General features: G+C 38.5%; 1 protein-coding gene and 1 long non-coding RNA gene across 2 annotated transcripts; both read right to left on the bottom strand.

Annotated features, from left to right (window-relative positions):
• Positions 1 to 14,094: 14,094 nt before the first annotated feature.
• Positions 14,095 to 20,046, bottom strand: myorg (myogenesis regulating glycosidase (putative)). Its single transcript, XM_061727788.1, has 3 exons — positions 19,957 to 20,046; positions 17,580 to 17,959; positions 14,095 to 17,413 (listed from the first exon to the last, which is right to left on the bottom strand). Exons 2-3 carry the CDS (start codon positions 17,840 to 17,842, stop codon positions 15,607 to 15,609), a joined length of 2,070 nt encoding a protein of 689 aa, XP_061583772.1. The 5' UTR covers positions 17,843 to 17,959; positions 19,957 to 20,046; the 3' UTR covers positions 14,095 to 15,606.
• Positions 20,047 to 23,622: 3,576 nt separating this feature from the next.
• On the bottom strand, positions 23,623 to 24,811 carry LOC133449498 (uncharacterized). Its single transcript, XR_009783043.1, has 3 exons — positions 24,689 to 24,811; positions 23,815 to 23,865; positions 23,623 to 23,696 (listed from the first exon to the last, which is right to left on the bottom strand). It is a non-coding gene; the product is annotated as an uncharacterized LOC133449498 (long non-coding RNA).
• Positions 24,812 to 25,393: the final 582 nt, after the last annotated feature.

The following is a 25,393-nucleotide window of genomic DNA, read 5'->3' as shown; positions in this document are numbered from 1 at the left end:
TGGCGTGCCACAAGGCTCAGTACTTGGTCTCCTTCTCTTCTCTATTTTCATTAGAGATACACAATATTGAAATTATGACCGATACCCGATATCCGATATTTTCAGGGTCATATCTGTCAATACCGATTCCGATACCTAATATATTGTATTTTTCATATTAGGCCTGCTGTAAACTATACACAGGATCACAATGGAAATGAGACCCTCTGCCCTGAGGCCTTGGCCCAAAATATTCAATCAATCAATACTCAGTTTCTAAGTGTCTGCTTTCACTACTGAAAAGACATCTGAAAGACATCTGAAAAGTAGCGCCGGCTAGGTAGATAGCGGGGTTCTAGTTGTGAAACCAAACAGCGGAATCCGGCATCTTCCACTACTGAAAATGGCTGATTATCAAATGCAATAAACTCCATCACTTTAGCGTTTAATGCCTTTACCTTGGGGTTGTCGAATGGTTTCGCTTCTTCAAGTAACTCCCCAACAGACGGCTGTGTGGAGGGAATGGGGCGGCAGTTGGCGGTTCTTTTTTTCTGTTTCGCAGCCTCACTCTCTGCCGCTTTCAACTCATTGTACTTGTCAAGGTGATTGCTCTTCAGGTGGGTCTTTAAGTTTGTGGTATTAAATGACGATGGTTTATTCCCTCCTCGAGCTACTTCACTCAAACAGTCATTACAAATGGCAACTCTGGTCAACTCTGTCAGTTTCATTGCCTTTAAAATAATTCCACAGCAGAGACATTTTTCTTCCTTTCACTCCCGTTGTGTTAGTTTTCCTTCCTCGCATGTGAGTGCATCTATTTCCTACTTTCATAGCACATTGAGCTCACTGCTGCCACCTGCTGGGGAGAAGACTACAGTGCTGAGGTGCCTCTGCCTATGTACCAAGGCATAGGAGGAGGCGAACAAGTTATTATTTTATCGGTGAAAATGATCTGGTTTATTTTGACATCGGTTTGATACCGATACGGCATTTTTTTGGCCATTATCGGGGCCTTACCGATATGCTACAGATAATATCGTGCATCACTAATTTTCATAATTCCTCTTGGCCACGTTTTTGAATATGGAGGATTTTTTGTGCCAAAATTAAATAAATAAATACATAATTAATTAATTAAAATGGGAGTGAAATATATCATTAATTAATTAAATGTGTCATTAATTAATTAAAATTAGAATGAAATATGTCATTAATTAATTAAAATACAATTCATTTTAAGTAAAAATATATATTTATTATTTCAGCATTTAATTAATTAATGACACATTTAATTAATGATTTTGTGTTGCGTGTGAATCATGAAATGTAAAACTGCATTTAATTAATTAATGACACATTTAATTAATGATTTCGTGTTGCTGAATCATGAAATGTAAATGTAAAACTGTCAGTTTCACTCGTCAAACTCAGTGGGCGGATTCCAAACACCTCATTGGTTCCCCTGCACATCAAGTCAAGGCAAATCTGAAATCTGAGTGAAACTGACAGTTTTACATTTACATTTCATGATTCAGCAACACAAAATCATTAATTAAATGTGTCATGAATTAATTAAATGCAGTTTTACATTTCATGATTCTCACGCAACACGAAATCATTAATTAAATGTGTCATTAATTAATTAAATGCTGAAACAATAAATATATATTTTTACTTAAAATGAATTGTATTTTAATTAATTAATGACATATTTGATTCTAATTTTAATTAATTAATGACACATTTAATTAATTAAGGATATATTTCATTCCCAATTTAATTAATTAATGATGTATTTATCTATTTAATTTTGGCACAAAAAATCCTCCATAATTGAAGACCATAATAGAAATTACCATTTTTAAGATGATGACACTCAGCTGTACACACCAGTAAAACCCTCAGATCCCAGCAGCCTTGCAAATCTCACACCTTATTTCCCTGACATTAAATCCCGAATGGCCCACAATTTTCTTTATTTTATTATTTCTTTATTTATTTCAATAAAAAAACAAAATCACAGGTCATCTTTTTTGGTACCCCAAATGCTGTTGGTTATATTGTTTATTGGCAATCTCTCAGATAATATCAGATAGACTGCTAGAAATATAGGAGTATTATCTGACTCCAAACCTTAGTTTTGATGCTCAGGTCAAACATGTAGTTCAGTCTTGTTCTTTTCAGTCTAAGACAAAAGCTTAAATCAGGTAAGCCTTTTACACCCAACACTTTCACGGCAAGACATGTGCGCTGACATTTGCTTAATTTTTTGATTGTAAACAGCCTTGAGGCAGAGCTCTGCACTGGAAGATGAGTTTTGTGTGCAAAGGTAATCTGGTAAAGGTTATCATGGTATGATGACACACTGCTCTTAACAGCAAAGTTTCTCTCATCTGATTCCACAACTCCTGTTAGTTGTGTGTAATCTTACTGATGGTGCTGCTGAGCCTTCTCCTCCATTCAGTCTGTATGAATTTCCGATGGGGAACTGCAGCAGTCTAACAAGGACGGCTTTTATATGCAAATATGACATGATCACTGCATGTAAAGTTTGTGTTGAACAGGCTGTAGAGAAATGGTGAAGGTACAGTCCCATGTGGTGTCCCTGCACTGCTGAGCACCTACTCAAGTACACAGCGCTTCAGTCTCACATGCTGGAAGCTCTGTCAGGTAGTCAATAATTCAAATAATTGTGGAGGTTACAAACACATTTCTTCTTCAGTTTTCAGGTTAAAGGAGCCTTTCATAAAATGGAGGGAAATGGCGATGAAACTGTGTTTATTATATCCATGGCTGAGGTGCAAGAGGAGACCACAGGGAAACAAAGGTCAGGGGACAGTGTGAGATGCAGCTGGTTGCAGGGGAAAAGAAATGCTGAGCACTCACCTGACCGAAACCAGCTAAAACATGTTTAGCTCATCCACACTTCCTTCAGTCAGATTCTCTTTCTGCTTAGTGATCTTTTTCATCCTTGACCAACATGCCTCTTGTTCTGAATATTTTCCAGCATAACTTCTTACTTTGTCTGCACCTCTTTTTCAGTTCTCTCTGCACACTGCTCCATAACTCCCCCTCTCTGAAGGGGTTTTTTCCTTATTCTGAAGCTGCTTCAAGTTGTTGGTGATTTATAGGCCAAAATGTCACTGTGAGTGACATTTTGGAAATATACCATTTATATATTTGTTTGTATGTGTGTAAAAAATATTGATTACTTCAGTTTTAGTGAAGGAAATAACACACTTACATTGTCAGATATTAGAAAATGTAGGCATTGTGTAGAGGGCGAGGACCCACACAGAGAAAACTAATGATTTTGAAAATGTATGTGAATACTGTAGCTACTGAAAAGAAGTGGACCCATAAGAGAGAGCTGAAGATGGTTTATAGTTCCAGGCAAAGGGTCAAAAACCTGAAGGCAGGCATTGAAATGAAATATAGACAAGAGAGGGTGAAAGGGAATAGTAATAATAAAGATTAAAAAAATGCTGCAAAATTCAACTGATTAAGGAGGTGACAAATAAACAGGAGGAAGTACATATACAGAGGCGACAAATAAAAAGAGTTAACACAAGTATTGAAGTATACTAGCACAGGAAAACGTTTTAAAAAAGGGCATAGGATGACTAAATGCATAACACATAATAAATAATATAATAAATATATAATAATATAATAAATCAAAATGAAAAGGGATATTTCAAACCAAAATTCCACTCTGTATTATTGAATTATATATAAGTTATTAATTGCTCTATCTAGAAAAGAAAAAAAAAAGAAGTGAAATGTCAGTACCTGTATTTGGTCAATTTTCAATATCACCAGTGGATTATTTATATTGTCAGTATTGCAAAATTAGAATAAGGTAGTGATAACTCCTACACATATCTGTCACTTCCCAAAAGTTCTAATTTATTTCAAAACAAATGCAGATGGACAACTAATCTTACATTGTTACACATATAAATAGACCCCAGCATGCCACCAGAGCCATGGGGATAGAGCCAAATAAACCAGCAAAGCTGTTCAGTGCAAACATCCATAACAATGCCTGTCTCCTGGGCAAACTCTTCTTTGGCAAAATAAGAAGGGCAGCAGGGAAGGAAAAAAACAGGTCAATATCAGTGTTTTCAGGAGGGGGAATTGCTGCTTGTGTTTTTGAAGAACAAATAACACCCTGAGGGGAATCACTGATCAACACAGGAGCATAAAACAGAAAGGCCTCTACCAGTACCAGTCTTTGTCTGAAGTTTTTTTTTTAATCATAAATGATGAATAGTAATTAAAGATTTTACATTGACTTAGTAAGATACCTTTCGGAGATGACAAACCTTACCCAAATTCTTTTGGCATTTTCATTGGTTTGTCAAGGTGGAAGTTAGAAATTTCGAATCGTATGCTCAGCGTTGTCGGACAAAATCAGTTTAATGTAGCATATTCAGATCATATCTACATAAATTTGTTAACAGCCGGAATTAATTCATTTCCATTCAGGGATAAATGAAGTATTTTTGATTTAAAATTGAATAGCCAAAACCCAATGAAATGTGCTTTCCTTTTCTTTAAAAGAAAAACTGATTCAAACCACTCCACAGCTGGTTTATAATGTGATGTTATGTAACTTGTGTACAAATGACAAAACATCATACCTACCCTGCAGGAACTGTAATCTGGTAAAATAATCTTGACACCTTCATGAAGTGGAGAGACCGGCTGCCCCTCCAAAACCCACCCATTTTTAATTAGTTATTTTATCAGAATCAAGAAGAAAAACTATTTCCAATTACATTTTTGTTCTAGAAATGATCTATGTTTCATAATGTTTGTGACTATCATTATACTCACAGCATTAAAAGTGGGAAAATACTGTGAAATGAGCGTTGGAAAAGGCAGATTTTGACCTGTTGAATTAAACTAGAGGAATGTGATTGATAGTCAACAATGTGATTGAATCAAACAACATGACTAAATACCAGTAATGTGACTGATTTCGTAACTAGGTGTATGGAGGATATATATATGGTTTACGTGTGCATTGACTTCAGTAGACAGGAGGAAGATGACACTGGACATCAAGCTGCCTGTCTACTTCTTGTACAATTAATATGATTGTTGAATCTAACCTCTCACTCTCTTGTGTCTTCATACTAGCTGCTGCATAGTTGGATCTATATATATATATATATATATATATATATATATATATATATATATCTATCTATCTATCTATCTATCTATCTATCTATCTATCTATCTATCTATCTATCTATCTATCTATCTATCTATCTATCTATCTATCTATCTATCTGAAGTCTTATACCGCAGTCCAATATATTGGCAATTACACCATATGTCCATTTGTGTGTAATCTGAACTGGAGTTTCTTTTTTCTGTTTCCTTTCTTTCATTTTTAAGAAAGAACTGTCCACTGGCTATGACTGCGATATGGGAAATTAGTCTGATTATTTGCAGGTACACTACCAGTTAGTATTGTAGCTGTTACGAATTAATGGTGAAACAAATATGCAGTCCTCAATGTTGTTTATTAACATTCCAAATAATCACTGAACTGCTCCTGTTGTACCTTAATTTTCCATCAGGAATACGCCGCAGTGGCAACGTTGGAAAGAGGAGTAAGCAATTACCACCCCAAAAAACCCATTCAAATCCAGACAGAATTGTAACTTCAACCACAAAACACATCTGCCAATCTTATATAGCACATTGTCTCCTTATTACTTATTAATTGCTTCTAACTCATTGTAAATGATCTCTGCATTACAGCTAGGCATAATGGGCAATACAGCTTCTGTCATCACACTGCACGTGATCAGTTAACTAATTTTTTCAGTGATAGTTTAAATTGTAGATAATTTATCTCCTTAGAAACTTCATCTTTCTGTCATGTTTTTGATCAAATTCCCTGCAATGCTAACATTTTTTTTAATCAATACAACTAAATCTGCCATCCTTTCTGTGATCAGTTACAACAGCGTTGCTATCTGACAGCAAAACACACACACGCACACACACTAGTGTGATGACATGAATTGCAATTTTGAGGTAGCTTTACATCCCCCATTCAGCTGCTACCCCCACGACTTGGGAAAGCAGAGGAAAATTAAATCTTGTAACTCAAGCTTTATTTTTTAGTGCAGAACCCCAAATTAGAAATTTAGTTTCCCATCCTGCAATACAGGCTCATTAATATTTATTGGTGCTTTTACTTTGTGGGTGCTCACTAAAAGTAGAGCCGTGACCCACTTTGGGTCTTATCCACAGTTTAAGAATACAGAAAAGAGATTATGCTCCATTTCAGATATATAACAAAATGTCTTGGTATTAAGAATAAAAACATCAAATCCCTTAGTGGACATGAAAAATATAATATGAAAGCTAGCAGAGTGAAAGATGCAGGGGAAGAAAGTTTAATAAACAGAAAGAGAAGACGTGTTAAATTTGCCAGAAGGGGAATCCATTCCTCTCTGTCCCTATCCATATGTTGCTACGGTGATGTTCCATGACATCCACCCTAACTCAGACACCTGCCAGCCGGAGGTTCTAACACTTCTCCCCTCCACGTCCATCTGGACCATTTCAACCAGTGGCAGCTGGAAAACAGAGCACGAAGAAGATGTAAAAGTAAAGGCTGCCAAATGAGAAAAGAACAGCCTGTACCAGGTTGGTATTTCTCAGCAGCAGTGACGTTCCTATCACAATAGGAGCCATGTGGATGTTGCAACCCATGTAAAGTACTCTTTGTGAAATAAGCTTTAACGGTATATTTATTCATCCTCGCTTGAAAAGTATTTGGCTGTACCCTAAATAAATCCCTGTGAGTTAAAGATAGATCAGCAGGAAAGACAAGCGGTGAAAATAACACAGGAAACAGAGGAAGGAAGAGAGTAGCTGCTTTGTCTCCATCACTCTATTAATTTGAGGAGAACTAGGAAATGCCAGTAGGATTAAATGTGTTGCTGCAACAGCTTTTTCCTCACCTCTTATTCTTTTTCTCTAAGAGTTCAAATGAAAGGATGGAGCGGGTATGTGTGTGGAGGAGGGTGGGAAAAGAGGAGAAAGGTGTTAATTGCTTGCCAATCGATAATTCTATAATTACTTTGTGACAAATGGCTGGCTTGCGGTGCTAGGGTGAGTTCAGAGGATGTGGGGAAGAGGGTGGTCAGTGTGGATGTTAAAAGGGATTGGCCACGATCAGGAACGGAAATATTTGCTTTTGTGCCTTCAAGCCCGCCTGCTCCCAGGGATTTGTGACAGGGAATTTACGTCAGGTTTTAAACGTGAGGCAGAACCTGCCTGGGGTGGACTTTTCATGGGGGGGGGGGGGTGAGAGTGTATACATGTGTATGCAATGACACCTCATTGTTTCTCTCCTCAGTGTGAGCGAGTTACTAAATCCCTTTGATCTAAAGTCCCCGGTGGAGTATGAAAGAAGTGTGAAATCATATTAAAAATCGGCTTTCACATCATCATTTTTTGTCATCATTTTTGTACCATTAAATTGTCAGATTGATTCAGGAGAAGAAAGGGCAGTAAAAATCAAACCTGGAGCAAGAGGTTTGAATTTGGCCCGAAGACTTTGAGTCTCTTACAACCTGTCACAGTTCTTTATCTTCCAATTACAGTTTCATTACAGCAGTCAAGCGTGAAGATGTGTGAGTCTCTTCTTGCTGTAGGGGGAAGCATTTAGGCAGACAGCAGGTGGGCTGTCTGGAGACCTGTACAGGTCAGAGCACCATGACACCTAGCGCCCCCTACCCGCTATAGATGGACAGGGGAAGGTCGGAGAAGCCAATGGGAGATTGATGGCCCACCTTCATTCATGTCATATCACCTGTCAACACACCCCTGGCACTGAATCCATTTTGGTCCAAGCCACCATTAACCTTGGATCACTAGTATTCATGCCTCCTCTCTACGGACCAGGCCCCTGCAACCTTTGTCCAGTCCAGCTACCAAACTAATTTCTGGCCTCAACTTTTATCACAGAACTTCCAGCAACTTGGCTCACTTTTAAATATTGTACAACAAAGTAGGTGACTATGAGCTTTTGTCTAACACAAAGCGAAACTCTAATATTTAGGGAGTACTGGAAAACACAAATTCAGTTATTCATGAGATCTGTCTGAAGGCCTTTTATTCCACCGACTCTACACAGTGTTGGATAAATGCGCTATATTGCAATGTTGCATCCAGTAGGATTTGATATTATATGTGCGATCCATCTATATATAAAGCATGGTTATGAGCAGATGCTTGATCATTTCAGAGGCCTATAAAAGGGCGATTGGGCTGCCAGTGGCCGCTGTAATATTGATTGATGGTGGGCAGGTAGGGGCCACAGTGCTGCCCTCAGACAGACTCTGTTTATTCATACAGTCTGTCGTCTGCCCACCTTACCCACCACAGGCCTACATTCACTGAATTTACAGTCGACAAGAGGGAAAAAATATGGTAATGATGCCACGTAGCCCTGAGGAGAAACAAAAACATTTTCAGTCCGTACTTTCTGCTCTCGGATCAGATATGACGGACTGGATCTCATGCATGTTCAGCACCTACATGGAGCACACAGTAACTCAACGGTACCAATTCATTATTGCGACTCTGTTCCCTGGGGCATACATAAATTGGATCCAATAATGAAAGGCAGTAATGATTCTCTCTGTATATATGGTCTTGATTTTCAATTATATTGCTCTGATATTGTTGTTCTTGATGCTGCACTGCGTCATATTAAACCAAACTATTCTGTAGTTCTTCGGTCTCTTATTGGACATGCAAAGGAGGCCCTGTTTTATTATAGGGAACTTTACAACAAGTTAATTAAAATCAGAAGTTTCTGTGTCCAGTGTTTTTTACTTTTTTGTTATCCATAAATTGCCACTGTAAGTGAAGCTGCTTTTCTGGATCAAAAACATAAAATCCATCAAAACAAAACTCATGAGCCGCTCGCTGGCACAGTAGATTAAGCAAGCGGCTCATACACTGAGACTTCATCGCTCCTGCAGCGGTCGCAGATTCGAGTCCCGGCCTGCGCACCTTTGCTGCATGTCATCCCCATTCTCTCTCTCTACCCCCCTCCTGTCTGCAACTTGAATAAAGGGCCACTAGAACCAAAAAAAAAAAAAAAAAACTCATGAAAAGTAATAAAAGTCACCATCCAAGAAATGGTAAGATAACATGTCTATGTTATTTCAGTCCCACGGACAGACACAGATAAAAGGAGAGGAAGATGCAGACGTGACATAGTCTTCTCAGTGCCATTAGGGATGCTGACTAGTGAATTCCCTTTTCCATTCCAATATTCCAAACTTTGAAGGTTTCCGTGGTTGGATGTGCACCACCTGTCAGAGCGTGGCTGCTCTTCCATTGAGCACACCGTGGCTTAGGGATCAGCCTGTGTCCCTGACAGGAATGTGTGCTACCGAGTGTTGGCCTGTCCACTGAACAGAGCTGCAAACCTTAGATCAGTGGCACTGCCTGGCCTACGGGATGCTCTTTATGGCTGTGTGGCTGGGCGGCTGGCTCTCTGCTCTGCACGCGGCAGCCCTCCAGATGGATGCCGGGACAGCGGAAGCCACAGGGCTGAAAAACCCATCAAGCAACAGTTCCAGGCCCTTGCACTGAGAAGATGAAACACACTGGTGAGCCAGGGGACATGGGCCAAACGCTCCTGCACCTCCATCAACACTGAAACCCCTCTCTCACATCTTCAATCCCTTCATGCCCCTCTTTCCCTTTACCAGTCATCCCTCTCTTCCCCCTTTTTTCTTTCTTTTACAAGGCAAGACTGTATGCCCAACCATCCAGAATATGGAGTGTGGCCCTCAGGGTCTCTGGCCCTCGCTTGTTAAATAAAGGAGCTGACTGGCTGATTGATAGACCCTCAACAGTCTCTGCACCTCACACGTTTCCCAGTTCGCTGCCTTGTATACGAATCTTTTGTTGGCCAGGCCTGCGTTAGCATTTGTTAAATGCAGTGTTTGATGGATGACACCAATTTTCCTCCAAAACCCAGATGAGCCACCCAAGCGCCTTTCCCACTCCCCTGGTTTCTTCCCAGGTAAAGCCCATGAGGACAGGAGTGTTCTAAAACAGTATCAATCAAATGGCCTTGTCTGCAGCCACAGCAGTAACACAGTGTTTCAATTGTGCATCTGTTCTTCAGTGTCAGACATTCCGTTCAAGCTTTCAACCCCTCCAAGTAGCAGAGGGAGTGCCCTGGCTGTTGTCCTCACCCGGTTCTTTACATTATATTGCATTATAATATAATACAATTCAACACCCTAAAATCAGGGTTCGGGACAGCTTTAATGCCACAGTTTCCAATAACAATAGACTAGAACAGCTGCTTTGTAGTTGTTTGCCATACCTACCATTTAAGTCACAAATTACATTCACTTTTATTTTGGTATCTGGGTTTACTTTTGAGTACTCATCCATGAAGTAAAATGTTATGAAGTAAAACCTTAAGCTTTTCTTCTAAAAATTCATAACTTCCTTCAATTAGACATTTTGGTGGAATTTTGTAACGAGCCACAGAAAACTAAACTATTAGAAACTACATATTCACTTTACCTCTGTGCCTTCTTTCCCCCCAGGATGATTCCTTACTAATTGTATTATTCATATGCTTTATCAGTTATCAGTAAGTACTAAGAACTAATTCCTGGAGCTCAAAATGGCATCTCTCAAATTCTTGTATGTTTCCAGTCAACAGATTGAAACAACACTATGACTTAAAAAAAAGAGAATAGCAATTTTTTTTGGCATTTTTTTTTTCTTGAAATGTATGTAGTACAATAAAATACATGATAATAGACACATGTTAAAAAAGAAACACTGAAAAGAAAAAAGAAAAGAAAAGCTGTGAGCTACCAAGTGTACAGTATTTAAACAATGTAATGGACTAACACATTCTGGTACATAATCAAGCCCAGCCCCAAATTTAATTAACGTTTCTATGGTGACTATTTCCCTGTAATGTCAGAAGCATGCTCTGAAATCCATAAAGGCTGCAGAAGAGTGTCAGTCTGATGCAGTGCACTGAACAGACAGGTGGAGGGGGAAAAAAACAAACAGATGCGAGACCAGTCTCTGGAGTGTTGGGTTCATTTGTTACCTGGCGAGGACAGACATATTCCTGTCAGACAAGCCATGGCAACACCAGATGCGAGGTCATTCCTGTTACGGAGTGAAAATCTTGGGTTAAGGACAAAGATTCTCACTTCACACATGAGATGGCCATGAGGTTTTATTTCCCAAGCGGTCATCCACCATAAATGCTCATTCTGCATTTAGTTCCAAGGATACAAAAAGCTTTTCTTTTTTTCTTTTTTTTTAATGAAACTCCAGTTTATTCATCAATGTTTGTCACATTTTCAGTTTGATTTATATAAGCCATCTAATAACAATTTTATGATGATTATCTGAAATTCTCTTGGCAGACATTTGATCTGTTAATGAACTTTGTTTATTCAAGTGTATCAGAGACTAGCTGAACAAGAAAAGTACACTGACATATTGCAAAATAATCTTACAAGTCTACAAGGTGTCAATGTCTGTAGATATTATCAAAATAATATATTTGATTTATAATTATTCCTATCGTTATTATTGGTAGTAGCAGCAGTATTTTTGGCAAATGGTTCTCTGTCATGCATATCATATCCTCCTCTTTCCACCAAATAGGTTCTGGCCAGTCAGACCACAAGCAAAACATATCTGTGGATGTCCTGGAGTGTCTGATAAAGGGACTCGAGCAGAAGCAAATGTGGGCCGTGGGACTCAGTGGCTTATACCTGCTTCCATGCTACATCAGATTGGTATCTGGGAAGTTTGGAAGTTCTATTCTGTCTTATGAGTACTTCTTAAGAAGTTTTTGCAGGACTTACAGGTGCCCTATTGACATATGGGAAGAAGGAGAAAGCACTGCCAAAATATTTAGGTCGGTGACAAGTAAGAAAGTAGTATCGTGCGAATGTCAGGATGCAGTTTTCCCGGAACATTGTATTATGGCAAGATGAGCACCAAAGACTCACTCCCCTGTCAGCGGTTTTAATGTTGTGACTGATAGGTGTATTGATATGTGTCTTATTATGTATGACTAACAAAAGACACACACACACACACACACACACACACACACACACACACACACACACACACACACACACACACACAGACACACACAAATACATACTGAAGTCTTTCATTGATAGGGTAAAGTACTTGAGACACAGTGGCTCCTAACCAGAACAACTGGCACCTCTTCTCTGCAGATGGACACACAGGTGGGCTCACAGGTGGAGAGGGAAGTGCTCTGCCAGTTATATGTCCTGCTCAGCGAGTATGTGTGTGCTGGTGTGTGTGTGCACATCTGGACCACGGCCCTCTAACATGTTGCAATAGAAGTAATCAGTGAAGCTACACTGCACCCTTCTGGGTGACTGCAGCATCACATAGTCTAACCAACTGAGGCTTCACAGCTCATTATTTAGTTTTTATTATATAAAAGCTTTTGAAAACTCACTCTCTCACACATATATGTTTTATGTGCCTCCTTACACTGAGCAAGGTGCAAATATGATCCGCCAAGGCACTATTTTGGTGCGTGAGAGTCATCTTTTCTCTTTTTCAGCCATTCAGTAATTTCCCATTTAGTACATAAGCTTCTGAAATATAAATTATTTGTTCAATCTATGAACAGATGGGCAAACCCAGACAACGTGACTGCAGACGGCCCACTGACAAATAATATTGATCCCAGCAACCGAGACAGGTAATCAATAAAAGTATGTCCTTTCCGCACCGACTGCAAGTCAAGATCAATTTTGAAGACATGAGACATCTGCAGATAAAGCGAAGTCATTCTGAACCATACCCGTGTTGTGAAATGGAATAAATTCCCTAACCATATAAAAGACTGACTACATGAGTAGTGAAGATGACAAACTGTTTGAACGACGACGGTTAAAGAACAATCATGTTTAATGCCATAACTGTGATAATATTGTTGCTATAGTTTCCTAGAGTAGTAGGTTTATCTTTCTTGTTCTTGTTGTCTGGTCATACACTTTCATATCCCTTGCTCTCAAGCCTCACATCATGAACCGCCAGATGATTTATTGATTTCAACACAGTCTCCAAATAACCTGCACAATTGTTTCATCACCTTGTCATTATTGCTCCATGATGAGTTAGGTAAAAAAGAAAAAAAAAAGACTTGGATAAGTCCCTGAAGGCCGTCTCTTTCAATATTGAACCAACTGGCACATTACTTTTCAGCTACTGCAGACTCATAACAGCTTATAGATTGTTGGTAGCTCACTGATTGGATGGGCAGCTCACAGACATTAATTTCACATCAACTTGTCTTTTTTTCAAGATATTTATTTATTTACCAATCCTTGTAAAGTGTAAAAGTCTGAGATAACACTTGGAATATTGATAGCCATCCAGCAATGACAGTATTGGCTGCAAATGTAACAATTTGTCTTGTTTATTACTTTTTTATTTCAGTGTGTGCATTTTTTTTTCTTCTAATACATTCATCCAAAGGATATCAAAGATTGATACACTTTTAATGTAGTTTTAGTTACATGCAATTTACAGATTTTCTTTTTTTAAAGTCAGGATTCACCAAATTAAATCAACCAAAAGTAAAGAAAAAAATACACAGAGTCCAGGGAACAGCCATAAAGCAAAATTGTCTGGGACAAAAATAGCCTCAAGGGATGGGCACAGATGCCAAGTGAGACCTGCTATAAATAGGTAGAGATGCGGTCTTGACACTGAGTCAAAAGCCACAAACAAAAACCCATGAGGTCAACTGGAAACCACAAGTCAGCTTCAGGCAGCTTAATGGATCAAACACAGGAAGCAAAAACACATATCAAAAGGGGGAAATTACACAGTAAGTCGAGGGCAGTGAACAAGTCTTACCCTTATTTCTGAGGACATTTAAATTGCAGGTTCAAAAGCCATCAGAACCCATTTCAAGATTTACTTTTAAATAAAGCACAAGAGCCAAAAGATGTCAAAGATGATTGTCATGAAACCAAATTATTCACTCCTCTTTATGAAAACTCTATGAAAACTGGCTTCTGAGACAAAAGAGATCTCAGGCAGTGGAAAATACAAGTCTTAAATCTTCAGTCCAGAACTGATGTAGTTCGCAACTACGCATGTCAAATTCAGGAACAACTTTATTTTTGAAGAACATGGGGCACCATGCCCTCTGGAACCTGTGATACACTTTATCAAGAATGAATCCACCAAAACTAGTGAATAATAAATCAAATCAGCAAATAAAGTTAGCTTGTTAGGTAACAATCTCCACAGACAATGAAATGCATAGAAAATTTGAAAAAGAACTGTCGGAGAAGTTATTAACAAATGGCACTTAAAGGCATCAATGAGGTATTCAGAAAATGCAAAATGGCAAAACAACATAGTACCATGTAATGTGCTGATTTCATTAATCTGTAAAATATATAAATAACGTTATCACTCATTTCATTGTAATACATTTCAAAGATTAATTAGAAAGCTTAAAGATTAGATTGAACATTTTGCATTCTACATAACATTTTGCATTATACATTTCAAACATTGCAAAATGTTATGGAGAAGCTTAATTCTTTTAATGTGGCATCCATGTATTTAAAAAAAAAAATAACAGTAACACTTGCTGTTTAGCTGAACTCAGAGTGAGCATTAATAATAATTACCAGATGCTTCAAAGCGCACCACAGCCTGAGAAAACAGTAACCTGAGGAAGAGTATTAAATACTTAGAAGATGGTAAAAAGAATCTTCGTCTTGGCTAAAATCAGTTATACAATATCAAGATACACAAATAGAGCAAATGCAAAGCATCACAAACAGCAGAGTATAGTGCATTTGAGTGTTACAGGAAAGTAGGATAATGTTGGTTACCATAGACGACCATCTCACTTACAGCAATACAGTAATGACATACCTTTATTTGTTTGGCTTAAGCTAACGTTTAAAGTGCTGTATGAGTGAGGAATATAACAGCTTTATGGCACGCATTTCACTGTGAGCGGATTCCCTTTTTACCAGGCACCAAACACTAATTTGACACGGTTTAAGAAATATCATTATGATTTCATCACAAACTGGGATTTTGGTAGCACAGCCTTTCTGGCTCTGGTAATACACTGTTGGCTTATAATGACCAGTGGTGACTGATGCTGCAAATGTTTACACAAATACTGCGGCACAACTCTTGTCAGCCCTCTCCTCTGCACGTTACTCCTGCATATACCATTTAACTTACTATGACCGATCACTAAAAGTCACACGGCCCTAGTTCAAATGACAATTTACTGCACTTAGTTCAACTGAAAAATGTTAAATTAATTGAAAAATGAAGAAGGTAATTTCAGGAGCTGCATGACGCAAATGTTACTTTTGTGGAGTAAAGAAGTGTTATAATTTAATTCCTTAAAAATGTCTAGATTTTGTTGCAGAACACCTTTTCTATAAATAAACCCTTTCACACCCACTATCTGCCATGTCATCTGTAACAGATGAAAATGTGAAGCTTGTCTCATTGGCAAACTGGAGCACAAGATAACCAAGTCTAATGTCCTTCTCGCAGCCCCCAAACAAAATAGGCAATTTCATCCAGGTCTACAGGATAGTCTGTAAGGTGCAGAGGCTCTTTGATCTCAAACCTTTCCCCTTTGTAGCTTCTCCAATGGCCAGCAGGGAGGTAGATGTCACGCTCTTGTTTTCTGGGCTCTAAAACTGGAGCTACCATGAGGTCATCCCCAATCAGAAACTGGGAGTCAATTTTATAGGCCGTTTCGTCACCTGTGGCAATCCACCACAAGGGACGTATGATTGGGTCCCCGGTGTCTATCACCTCGCCTGCCAGCTCAAGGACCCGTGGTGCTACAATACTTTCATGGAGGGCTGTGTATTTCCGAGCAATTTCAACCACCTCATTGTCATATTCCCATGGCGGGATTGAAAACTGCATGGAGGGCATGAAGGCCGCCAGCTCTAACCAGCGGATATAAAGTTCTCGATCGGGTAATGTGCAATCTTTTCCTGTGCAGTTTAGATAAGCATTCCCTCCAATCATGTCTGGCAGAATGAACTGATAGCCCAGAATGCTGATTGTCAGCACGGTGGGAATAAGGGATTTGAGACCCAACTCATATCCCCACACAGAATCTCTGTCAATTGGTCTGAAAAAACAGGATATGTTCTGGGATTGGTAACCGCTGCGCAGTTCAGCTCTATCATTGTAGGGAATAGCCATTTCAGTGTAGTGCCTTGTGAAAAAACTTGGATCACGAATGGGAGCCCAGGTGCTAAATTTCCATGGTAAATAGTTTGTTTCCCCTGCGTCAAATTTAAAAGAGGCTACCCCGTACTTTGAACGAAGTGTTCGTAGCTGGAGGGCAAACCAGTCCCGGGCTTCTGGATTTGTGAAGTCCAAAATGCCACCAATGCCATTCCACCATTGGACCAATGCTGGCAGCCGGCCTGTAGGCTCTCGGACAAAATAGCCCCTCTCTACACACGTATGGAAGTTCGCAGAGTCATAATTGACAAAGGGGTGAATCCAGAGGGAGACCAGAAAGCCATCTGATTTCAGCTTTCGGAACATGTCCGAGGCGTTAGGGAACTTAACTGGGTCAAACTCAAAATCTCCGTAGCGGCTGGTGTAGCGGTCATCCAGTTCCAGGTGGCTACAGTTAAAGTTATGCTTTCGGATGCTGGCAGCATATGACAAGAGTTTCTCTTGGTCAACATCAGTTTTATGTTTTGCCCAGGTCGACCAAATGGGATGGCGAAACATGACTTTGGCAGGTACTTTGTTGGGTTTGGTGAAATATCTGCGGACCATGTACTTGTGGATGGATGTCACGTCCAAGCCCACACAAACTCTGTAACTAAGCTCAGCACATGGCGCCTCGCCTGGGTTTGGCTTGAAGGGACTATCATTGTAGCGTGCCTGAAAATACATGGTCTTTTCTGTGTCGTTCCATCCAAGGTGAAAGGGCACAGAATTATTAATCTTGATGGCAGTGGCATTGGACGAAAGCCAGTAACTCTCCAGAATTCCACCAAATTCATCGCGGTTTGAGTAAATGTCACTTGTAACAAAAGGTTTCGGAGCCTGTTGGCCAGAAATGGAAATAGGCCAGTGCTGAATTGCTGACACTGCACCTCCGTACCAATGTGCAAACTTGTAGGTCATGGCATGCTCAACAGGAATATCAGGAACCAGTTCCTCCCAACGAACACGGTAGCACTGCACAGTGTCCTTGGGTTGCACCGTCTCAATGAAGAAGTTAAGTTTTCTGTCAGTTGTGCGTCCACAACTCAGAATTTCCCCTTCTTTCGAGCAGGAGTCCAAATCAAGGGTCCCAGATCTGCCAAAATTTGAGAATAAATACATTTCTGTGCATTGTTCCTGGACACAAGTATTACATTTCTTTTAAAAGACAAAATATTCACATATTCAAATTTGTACATTTTCTGATGCATCTTAATTTCACATCCAACCAAATAAATGAGATTTCAATAACTCCAACCAACCTGAAATCCATCCTAAAAACAATAGACCCTCCCTGGTTGCGAATAATGTAGCCATCTTTATTCAGATCCAGTAGCTGAGTCTTCAGCAGCTCAGCTTTACGTAGAGAGGCTATGTAGTAACACCAGGCAGTTACAGCTGCAATCACCAGCACCAGGCCGATCACTCCAGCTCCGACTAAGGGCCGAGAGTCCTTGGTATGTTTCTGCTTGGGGATAACATCTGTAATTGTGCCCCCCGCTCCTCCTGGTACCACTTGGTACATGACTTGTGCTGGTTCAGCGGATAAATCTCCGGGGTGATGCTCCACAGATCATCAAAACGGTTAGCAAAGATGCTTTTTTGTTGGACTCTGGCCCTGTCGTCACACTTGTTTGCATGCCTGCAACAAGATAGATAAACTTTTGAGAAGTAGGTACAGTAAGATTGAAGGTTTCCAGAAAGAATGTTAGTCTTCGAAACTGGATTTGGGGGAAAGACGTGCCCAATTTATGACTTTCTAACAATCTTTGTAGTGTACTCCCATTTAATATTAATAACGAAAATAAATTGATTCAGCTATAGGAGAAAGGCAGGATAACAGGAAGCACATGACACGCGCTCTACATCTTTGTTTCTCTGGCACTTCAAAGCCTCCATAATATTTCAAGCACTGTCGAACACACTCTGCATTGCTAAGCAAAGTGATTTCACAGCATTTAAAGGTATTAGGCTGTCAAGATGTAAACTTTAAAGATATGCTTGAGATTTAACAAAACAAATCTACTGCCAATTGCCCATAAAACGAATGAGTGGATGTTTTCAGCAGTGACTCCTATTTACGAGCTGAGTTGAAAGAGGACTCATTTGTATGTAAGGAAGTAAACAGAAGCAGAAAAGGGGATTTCAGCCTTAAACTCTGCTAGTGCCAGGAGGGAAAAGGAAAGAATACTAAGCGGTGCGTTCCATCAAGCCCAACTAAACAAACTGGACACTCAACTGTGACTACTCTGGCAAAAAATCCAAGAAAAAGGGAAAAGACATGGATCCATTTTGACTGTACGCAGAGAACAGGATATGAGAGGGAAAATAATACGTTAGGTGATTTGGGCTAAGTTAACCAAGACAGATTCATGAGGGCAGTTAAGTCCTCTCCAGCTTGCCTGCGTGCTGACAAGTTCCTACTGACCCCTTTGCTCTGCACTGGGATCAATAGTAAAAAATGCTGGTAATTCTGTAGCAATTTAATTGATTAATTCTCTGTTCAATCACACTATATAGTTTTTCTCCATCAACCAAAGTGATAACAAGTCCACCATCAATTAACAATCAATTAAAGTAACTGTTGGTTCTCTGGAGCGCCGCACAAGCTGCTGGACTCAAGAATTGACCGGGAAAGTAATAAAATGAATAAATGTATAGACATTACAATTCTTTTTATTTAATTGTTTGTTTAATAATGGCATGAGCGGCAACCTGCATTAGATGTGGGAAGTCGATATTGAGAAGTTAATGCTTCAATTATGATTGCTTTTAATAGTTCCTTTTTTTGTCTGTTAATTAAGTACTTTTATTAAATATTGGAAAATCCAGTACTATGTCCACAATCTGGGAAGGTAAATGTCTTCCATTAGAAAAAAAAGAACACAAATAATCCATTAATATTTTATAAACTATGTTTTAAGCAGCCAAAATAAAAAATAAAATAAAAAACAGTACAACACCTAGTGTCTTACAGAATATTACACAGTTTACTCATTTCTCCTGTATGCTGTGGCTTCACAGTTAAGGCTTTGGGTTACAGAAAGTGTCTGAGTGAGGCCTTTTCGTGTTTGTACTATGATCACGGGGGTTCATATCTGCTGTTTCAGATGATCTGTTATCTGACTTTGGGGAAAAATAAACAGTGGAGTGCTGATGCAGTCAGTGTGCTCTTATCTGCCAGCTGCTTCTCCTGAAACGTGTCTGAGGGCAGAGGGTCGAGCTCGCCAACTATGGTTATGTCCCCGCGGTTAATAAATGTGTATATTTACGTGCAGGGAGCATGTTACATCTGCATAATTAAATAAAGGAACATTTTTCTCCCGCTTTTGGTTCAACTGAGAGGGGGTGGGGGGGTCATTTTCAAATTATCTTTAGTGCACTAACATCTTCACTAATAAGAAAGAAAATAATTTAATGCCAGAAAGAAAATGCGTGCTCAGCTTCCACATTCAGTGATCGATGTGCAGAAACTGTAGCTGAGCTGTTTTGCGCCTCTGAGGTGCCGAGAGAAAGTTAACGGTGGGGAAAAACAACAGCGAATCTGCGCACGCAGCGAACACTAAACTAATGCCTGTCTAAATTCAGGTTTCTTTTCTCTTTTTTTTTTTTCGAAAAAAATAAAAAGGTTTTTCCTACCGGTCAGCCACGGTCTCCTTAAAAGTACAAGGTGTAACTTTGTTTGCAGCAGCTGAGTTCACGCTCTCGAGAAGAGGAGCAGGGAGTCGGCGGCTCCGCCTCGGCCGCGCGGAACCACGGGAAATGTAGTCCTTTACTTTACAAACTACACCCGCTATTTCAGAGAAACACAGCAGGAAAAATCACATCCCTGTTTGTTGAATCAGAAAGAAAAGTACGGAAGAGCATTAGGGCCATGTAGGAGAAAAAATATTTGAGAGGGGAAGATTTTTTTTTATTGTGCAATTCGAGAAAAAAGTCGAAATGTCGAGAAAAAAGTCAAAATGTCGAGATTAATGTTGAAGTACAATTTCCAGAAAAAAGTCGAAATGTTACGGAAGCGTATTGCATTCACTTGAGAAAAAAAAATTGCTCTGTTTTTCTGAATTAACGAGATAAAATTTTAATAAAAAAAAAAATCTGTTCTGTTTTTTCTAAATTAACGAGATAATGTCCAGCAGATCAAAATGGGCTTTTCGTCTGAACAACCGCAAAGTCCTGAGGTGCCTGCGCAAAGTCGACAAACTAATAACAATGCTATCTATATAACTTAAAGATAATGGTTTCCCAGATCAGTTAAGTAGTTCTTAACAGCGAAAGACTTCTTTCAAACCATCTTAAGGAGCCTGTGAAAGAACTACTTAACTGTTAAGAACTACTTAACTGATCTGGGAAACCGGGCCAATAAGAGTATCTCCCAATGTTTCAAACCAAAATCAAAATAAAACTGGATTACACTGGACAGGCGGAACATGTTTGCTTCCATAAAATCCAGCTCTCATGTGAATGACAGCTTCTTGCATGATGCGAGGTATTTCGTTAATTCAGAAAAACAGAGCAGATTTTTTTTTTCTCAAGTGAATGCAACGTGCTTCCGTAAAATGTCTAGAATAATGTTGAAATACAATTTCGAGAAAAAAGTTGAAATGTCGAGATTAATGTTGAAATACAATTTCAAGAATAAAGTCGAAATTTCACCTTTTTTCTCAACATTTCAACTTTATTCACAAAATTTTGACTTTTTCCTCAACATTTCGACTTTTTTCCCGAAATTGTATTTCAACATTATTCTCGACATTTCAACTTTTTTCTCAAAGTGCATAATGAAAAAAAAATCTTCCTCCTCTAAAATATTATTTTTATTTTTCTCCTGCCTGGCCCTAATACTCTTCCGTAGAAAAGAGAGTAAAAAAGCTACATATTAACTTGCGGACCTGAGATATGTGTTGTGTATTTTCACTTCTTTACGACAGACAAGCCATGTTTTGCATGCTTTAAATGAAGCTCACTATCTATCTGTGGCTGACACTGTGTTTTAACATAATGATATTTTATGTACATATTGCGGGACTAAATCCTCCAAAATCATGTCTTAGTCCGTTTCTGCTCCTCATAAACAGTTGCTAAACATATCTGTCCACCACAACTTCAACACAAATATATTTTAATAAATTACTAGATAAATGTTTTGCTGCATGAACCAGCCTATTGAATATTGTAATCTGTTTACTTTAGTATTTGTGGAAAAAAGTGGGAGGTCAGATTTTGAAACAATCTCTTTTTATAATTTGCAATGCTTTCGCTTTATAGTAGGCTACAATTCAAATTTTGCAGAGATGGTCAACCATCCTTTGTCTTTCCCGTTCTTCATATCCTCTCTTCTACACCACATTTGTACCAATTTTTTTTATTTAATCTAAACGGAAAATAACCAGTTAACAATGACAACTGCCCAAAAATCACAAGAAAGTGTTTCTTAAAGAAAAGAAATTGAAGATCCTCTCCCAAAATGCAACATCTTAAGTTTTTGTGTCTCTGTAAGACTTTTATAGAGATCTATTGGCAACTGGACAAATGTCAGAGGAAAGCACCACTCATTCCTGTCTGTATGGAAGAGCCAAGCTATAAACAGAGATGAACCAAAGGAGGATTGTAGATCCAGGTTAAAACACACACACACACACAATGTCCCAAAGGCAGTAAATCTTCCACTCATCTGAAGTTTTTTTTGTTAGGTCAACTAATTTAACTACGTTTGAAGACAAGTTTGTTAATAATCGCCATAATTAATAGTAACAATCTGCAATACCATTCAGCTGAGATAGATGTGTCTTGTGCAGGGTGTAAATTAGGGGTTGTTCCTGCTAAGTGTTGCAGGCTGTAAAGTTGCTTTATAGATTTTCGTTTTGAGCCCAATACCATTACCATCAGCCTACAATGTTGCTGATATTGTTAAACAAGAAGAGCAAAAAGAAAAAAGCACAACATCGAGGACCTGGCAGAGTCATTCAGAAATATTGTCAGCTGGCATTTTCTACAAGTTTATCTTCAAATCCATTTTATGATTTAACTATTAATGATTTAGTCAACAAAAACTAACAAAAAAGTACATTCATTAAAGAACTTTATTACAATCTTGTGAATGCCAACTTTGCTCATTGTCAGTGAAACATCCATGTCTGGTACTGCCCTTAACCCTTTCTTCATTTTCCATGGTACTATACATGCAAGATTATCAGTCTAATAGATTAAAATACTGTCAGACCTCGGGCCTCTGCTCTTCTGGTTTGATCATCAAATGCCTTCTTAATGGAAGATCTTTGCAACTAATTCAGCACTGAACAGTAGAAGATTCCCTGCTGTTTGTAACAGCTGTGAGAGTGCAGCTTACACTATAAATACAATAGCAGAGAGGCAAACAATAAATAACATTCCCTCATTGTGTATATAAATGAATGTAGAAAGCCAGAGCTCCAGCAGTCCTAATAGAGACTTTCAGACACAAACTCCGGGTGAATGATGTAGTGTCCAGCTTGGTAAGCCCGCACAACATGGAAGCAGCTGTAGCAACCACTGTTGAGAAACCACAGGAGCTAAAATTAGACCTCAGTGGCTATCATTGATCACACAAAAAGATGACACGCCAGTGAACGTGCACCTGCATGAAAAAAATAAATCTAAGCGCATGCAAATATAACATGTTTAAATCTGTGATATTAACAATTTAAAATGAAGTTTGTTGAGTTTACATGAATACATCTAGTTTTGAACTTAATCTGCATTTGTTCAAAAACAATACATTGTGCATTTTTTCCTTAACAAGCAGTATTTATGTAATTCCAGACAATCTTTTAATTTACACACAAACAACAAGCAATGATCTTGTTATATTTACTTTTCCTTTAACAATTTTAATCTATTGGACAGATTGACCAACGTTTAGATGAAACATGCTTTATTTGTTTAAGTAGAACACCACAGTAAAAAAATATCTTGCTTGATCCGCTTAAAAAAATTTAAGGCGACTTTTTCGCATGAGATTTTTATGTAAATCAAGAAAGACTAGTCTTTGTATAAACTACTTAATTTTTAGTATGTACAAAATTCATTTGCAAGGAAAGATGATAAATAAAGTAAACTTAACACAATTAAGTTGACTGTACTTGCAAAATGTATTATTTACATACAAAAAATTAAGTGGTTTATACAAAGAAAAGTCTTTCTTGATCTACATAATAATCTCATGCAAAAAGTTGACTTATTTTTTTTTAAGTAGATCAAGCACAATATTTGTATCAGTGTGTAAGCCAGGGGTGCTATGAGAGCAGCACCTGCGCTGTTGTGTCCGAGGAAAGCAGTGAGGAGATGCTGGAAGATTACTTGTTTGGGGTCTTGTTGGAAGATGAGGTCCTGTTTGTTGCCTGTTAAAATAAGTGTTATTCCATTAATTGTCTTATAGGATCATTCAGTAGTATTTAGTAACTCCAATGATTTAAAGGTTCTGAAACCTCAAAAACCTTTTAAAAGTGGTTCACTAACCTGCGTTGCAGTGGTGAGAGTGCATATACGTTCCCCAGGTTATTCATTCTCCTGCAAAGACGGTACATCCAAGTCACTGTGTGTTTATAGTTCACGTTGAGCCATATGTTAAACTGATTAATGATTTGTTTTATTATAAAACCATGCAAATTATGTTCAGAGCAAAATCAAAAATGCTCCCCGACTCAATACAGAGGTTTTTTTCAATTCAGGAGACTCCGTATAATCTTAGAGGTGTCTACAATTTTACTGTACAAAAAGCTAAAAAAGGTATGAAAAGGAGATGTGTTTCCATTACTGGAGTTAAATTCTGGAATGATGCCAACATAAATTTAAAAACATGTCATTCTCTTTTGATTTTTAAGAAAATGGTTTGTAAAGCTATTTTTGAAGCTATTTTTGAAGCTTATAAGTGCGATTGAATTTCTCCTCTGGGAGATCAATAAAGTCTTCTATTCTATTCTATTCTATTCTATTCTATTCTATTCTATTCTATTCTATTCCATTCTATCTGTTAATGTTTCTTTGCTTTTCTGTTGTTTCTTTGCCTTTTGTTGTTTCTTTGCTTTTCTGTTGTTTCTTTGCTTTTTTTATTGTCTCTTTACTTTTCTGGAGGTTGGTAGCCAAAAAAAGAAAGTTGGTAATATAGGATAGGCTTTTATAAGGAGTTTGCTATGCCTTTTCAGTCATTGTTCAACACATGATTATTGGTTTTGTGTGAAATGTCAATGCTGTGCACAATGTTTTTTGGCGTTGTGTTGTTTTTTTGTGTTGTCATGATTGAATAAACTTCATTCATTCATTCATTCATTCATTCATTCATTCATTCATTCATTCATTCATTCATTCATTCATTCATTCATTCATTCATTACCTTTGGGGGTTCTCTGAAGATGAATGAAGCTGAATTTCAGCGTCAGCGGCAGACTGTTTGAGCTGTAGGTTCTGCTTTCTGCCAGCAGAGGGCAGCACTTGCGGCGGGGCTGCAGTAACAGAAGGCATGCGCTGCGGGCGGCCTGGAATCAGTGCGTGCTGAGAGTTGTGTGTTCGGGCTGTAGCAGGACTGTGAAAGGAGAGATGTCTCACGGGGGGGAGGACAGGACAGGAGTCCACGGGGGGCAGCGGATGCGAGGGGGCACGTGTTGGCCCATAGTTGGACTGAACTCTGCGGGGAAACAGAAAGTCCTGGAAGGGCAATGAAAATAGGTACATATAGGCAGAAATACTACAAGAAAAAACAAACAAAAAACGTGCTGAATATACAGACTTTTGTGCGCACTGAGCACTATTTCTGTTGCATGTTCACATTTAGGTTGATTATTGTTATTTTTTATTTATTTATTCTTTATTTCATTCATTGATAAAATAAAACAACAAACAATTTAATATAAACACAAACGTTCCTATATTGTGAATGAAGGGGAGCAGAAAGAAGAAGAATCTTATTTAATCTGCCCCTTTTTCCCGAGAAATCTATTTACAAAGAATGTAAATTAAAAAATGTAAAAAAAACAACAATAAAGTAAATAAAAAACTAAAGTAAAATAGCCGCCGGCCAACACAGAAAGTCACATTCCTT

This window comes from Cololabis saira, chromosome 8 (assembly GCF_033807715.1).
Source record: "Cololabis saira isolate AMF1-May2022 chromosome 8, fColSai1.1, whole genome shotgun sequence".
Classification (NCBI taxonomy): Eukaryota; Metazoa; Chordata; class Actinopteri; order Beloniformes; family Belonidae; genus Cololabis; species Cololabis saira.
Note: the sequence above shows the minus strand (reverse complement) of the source record. Positions and strands in the feature narration are given on the sequence as shown.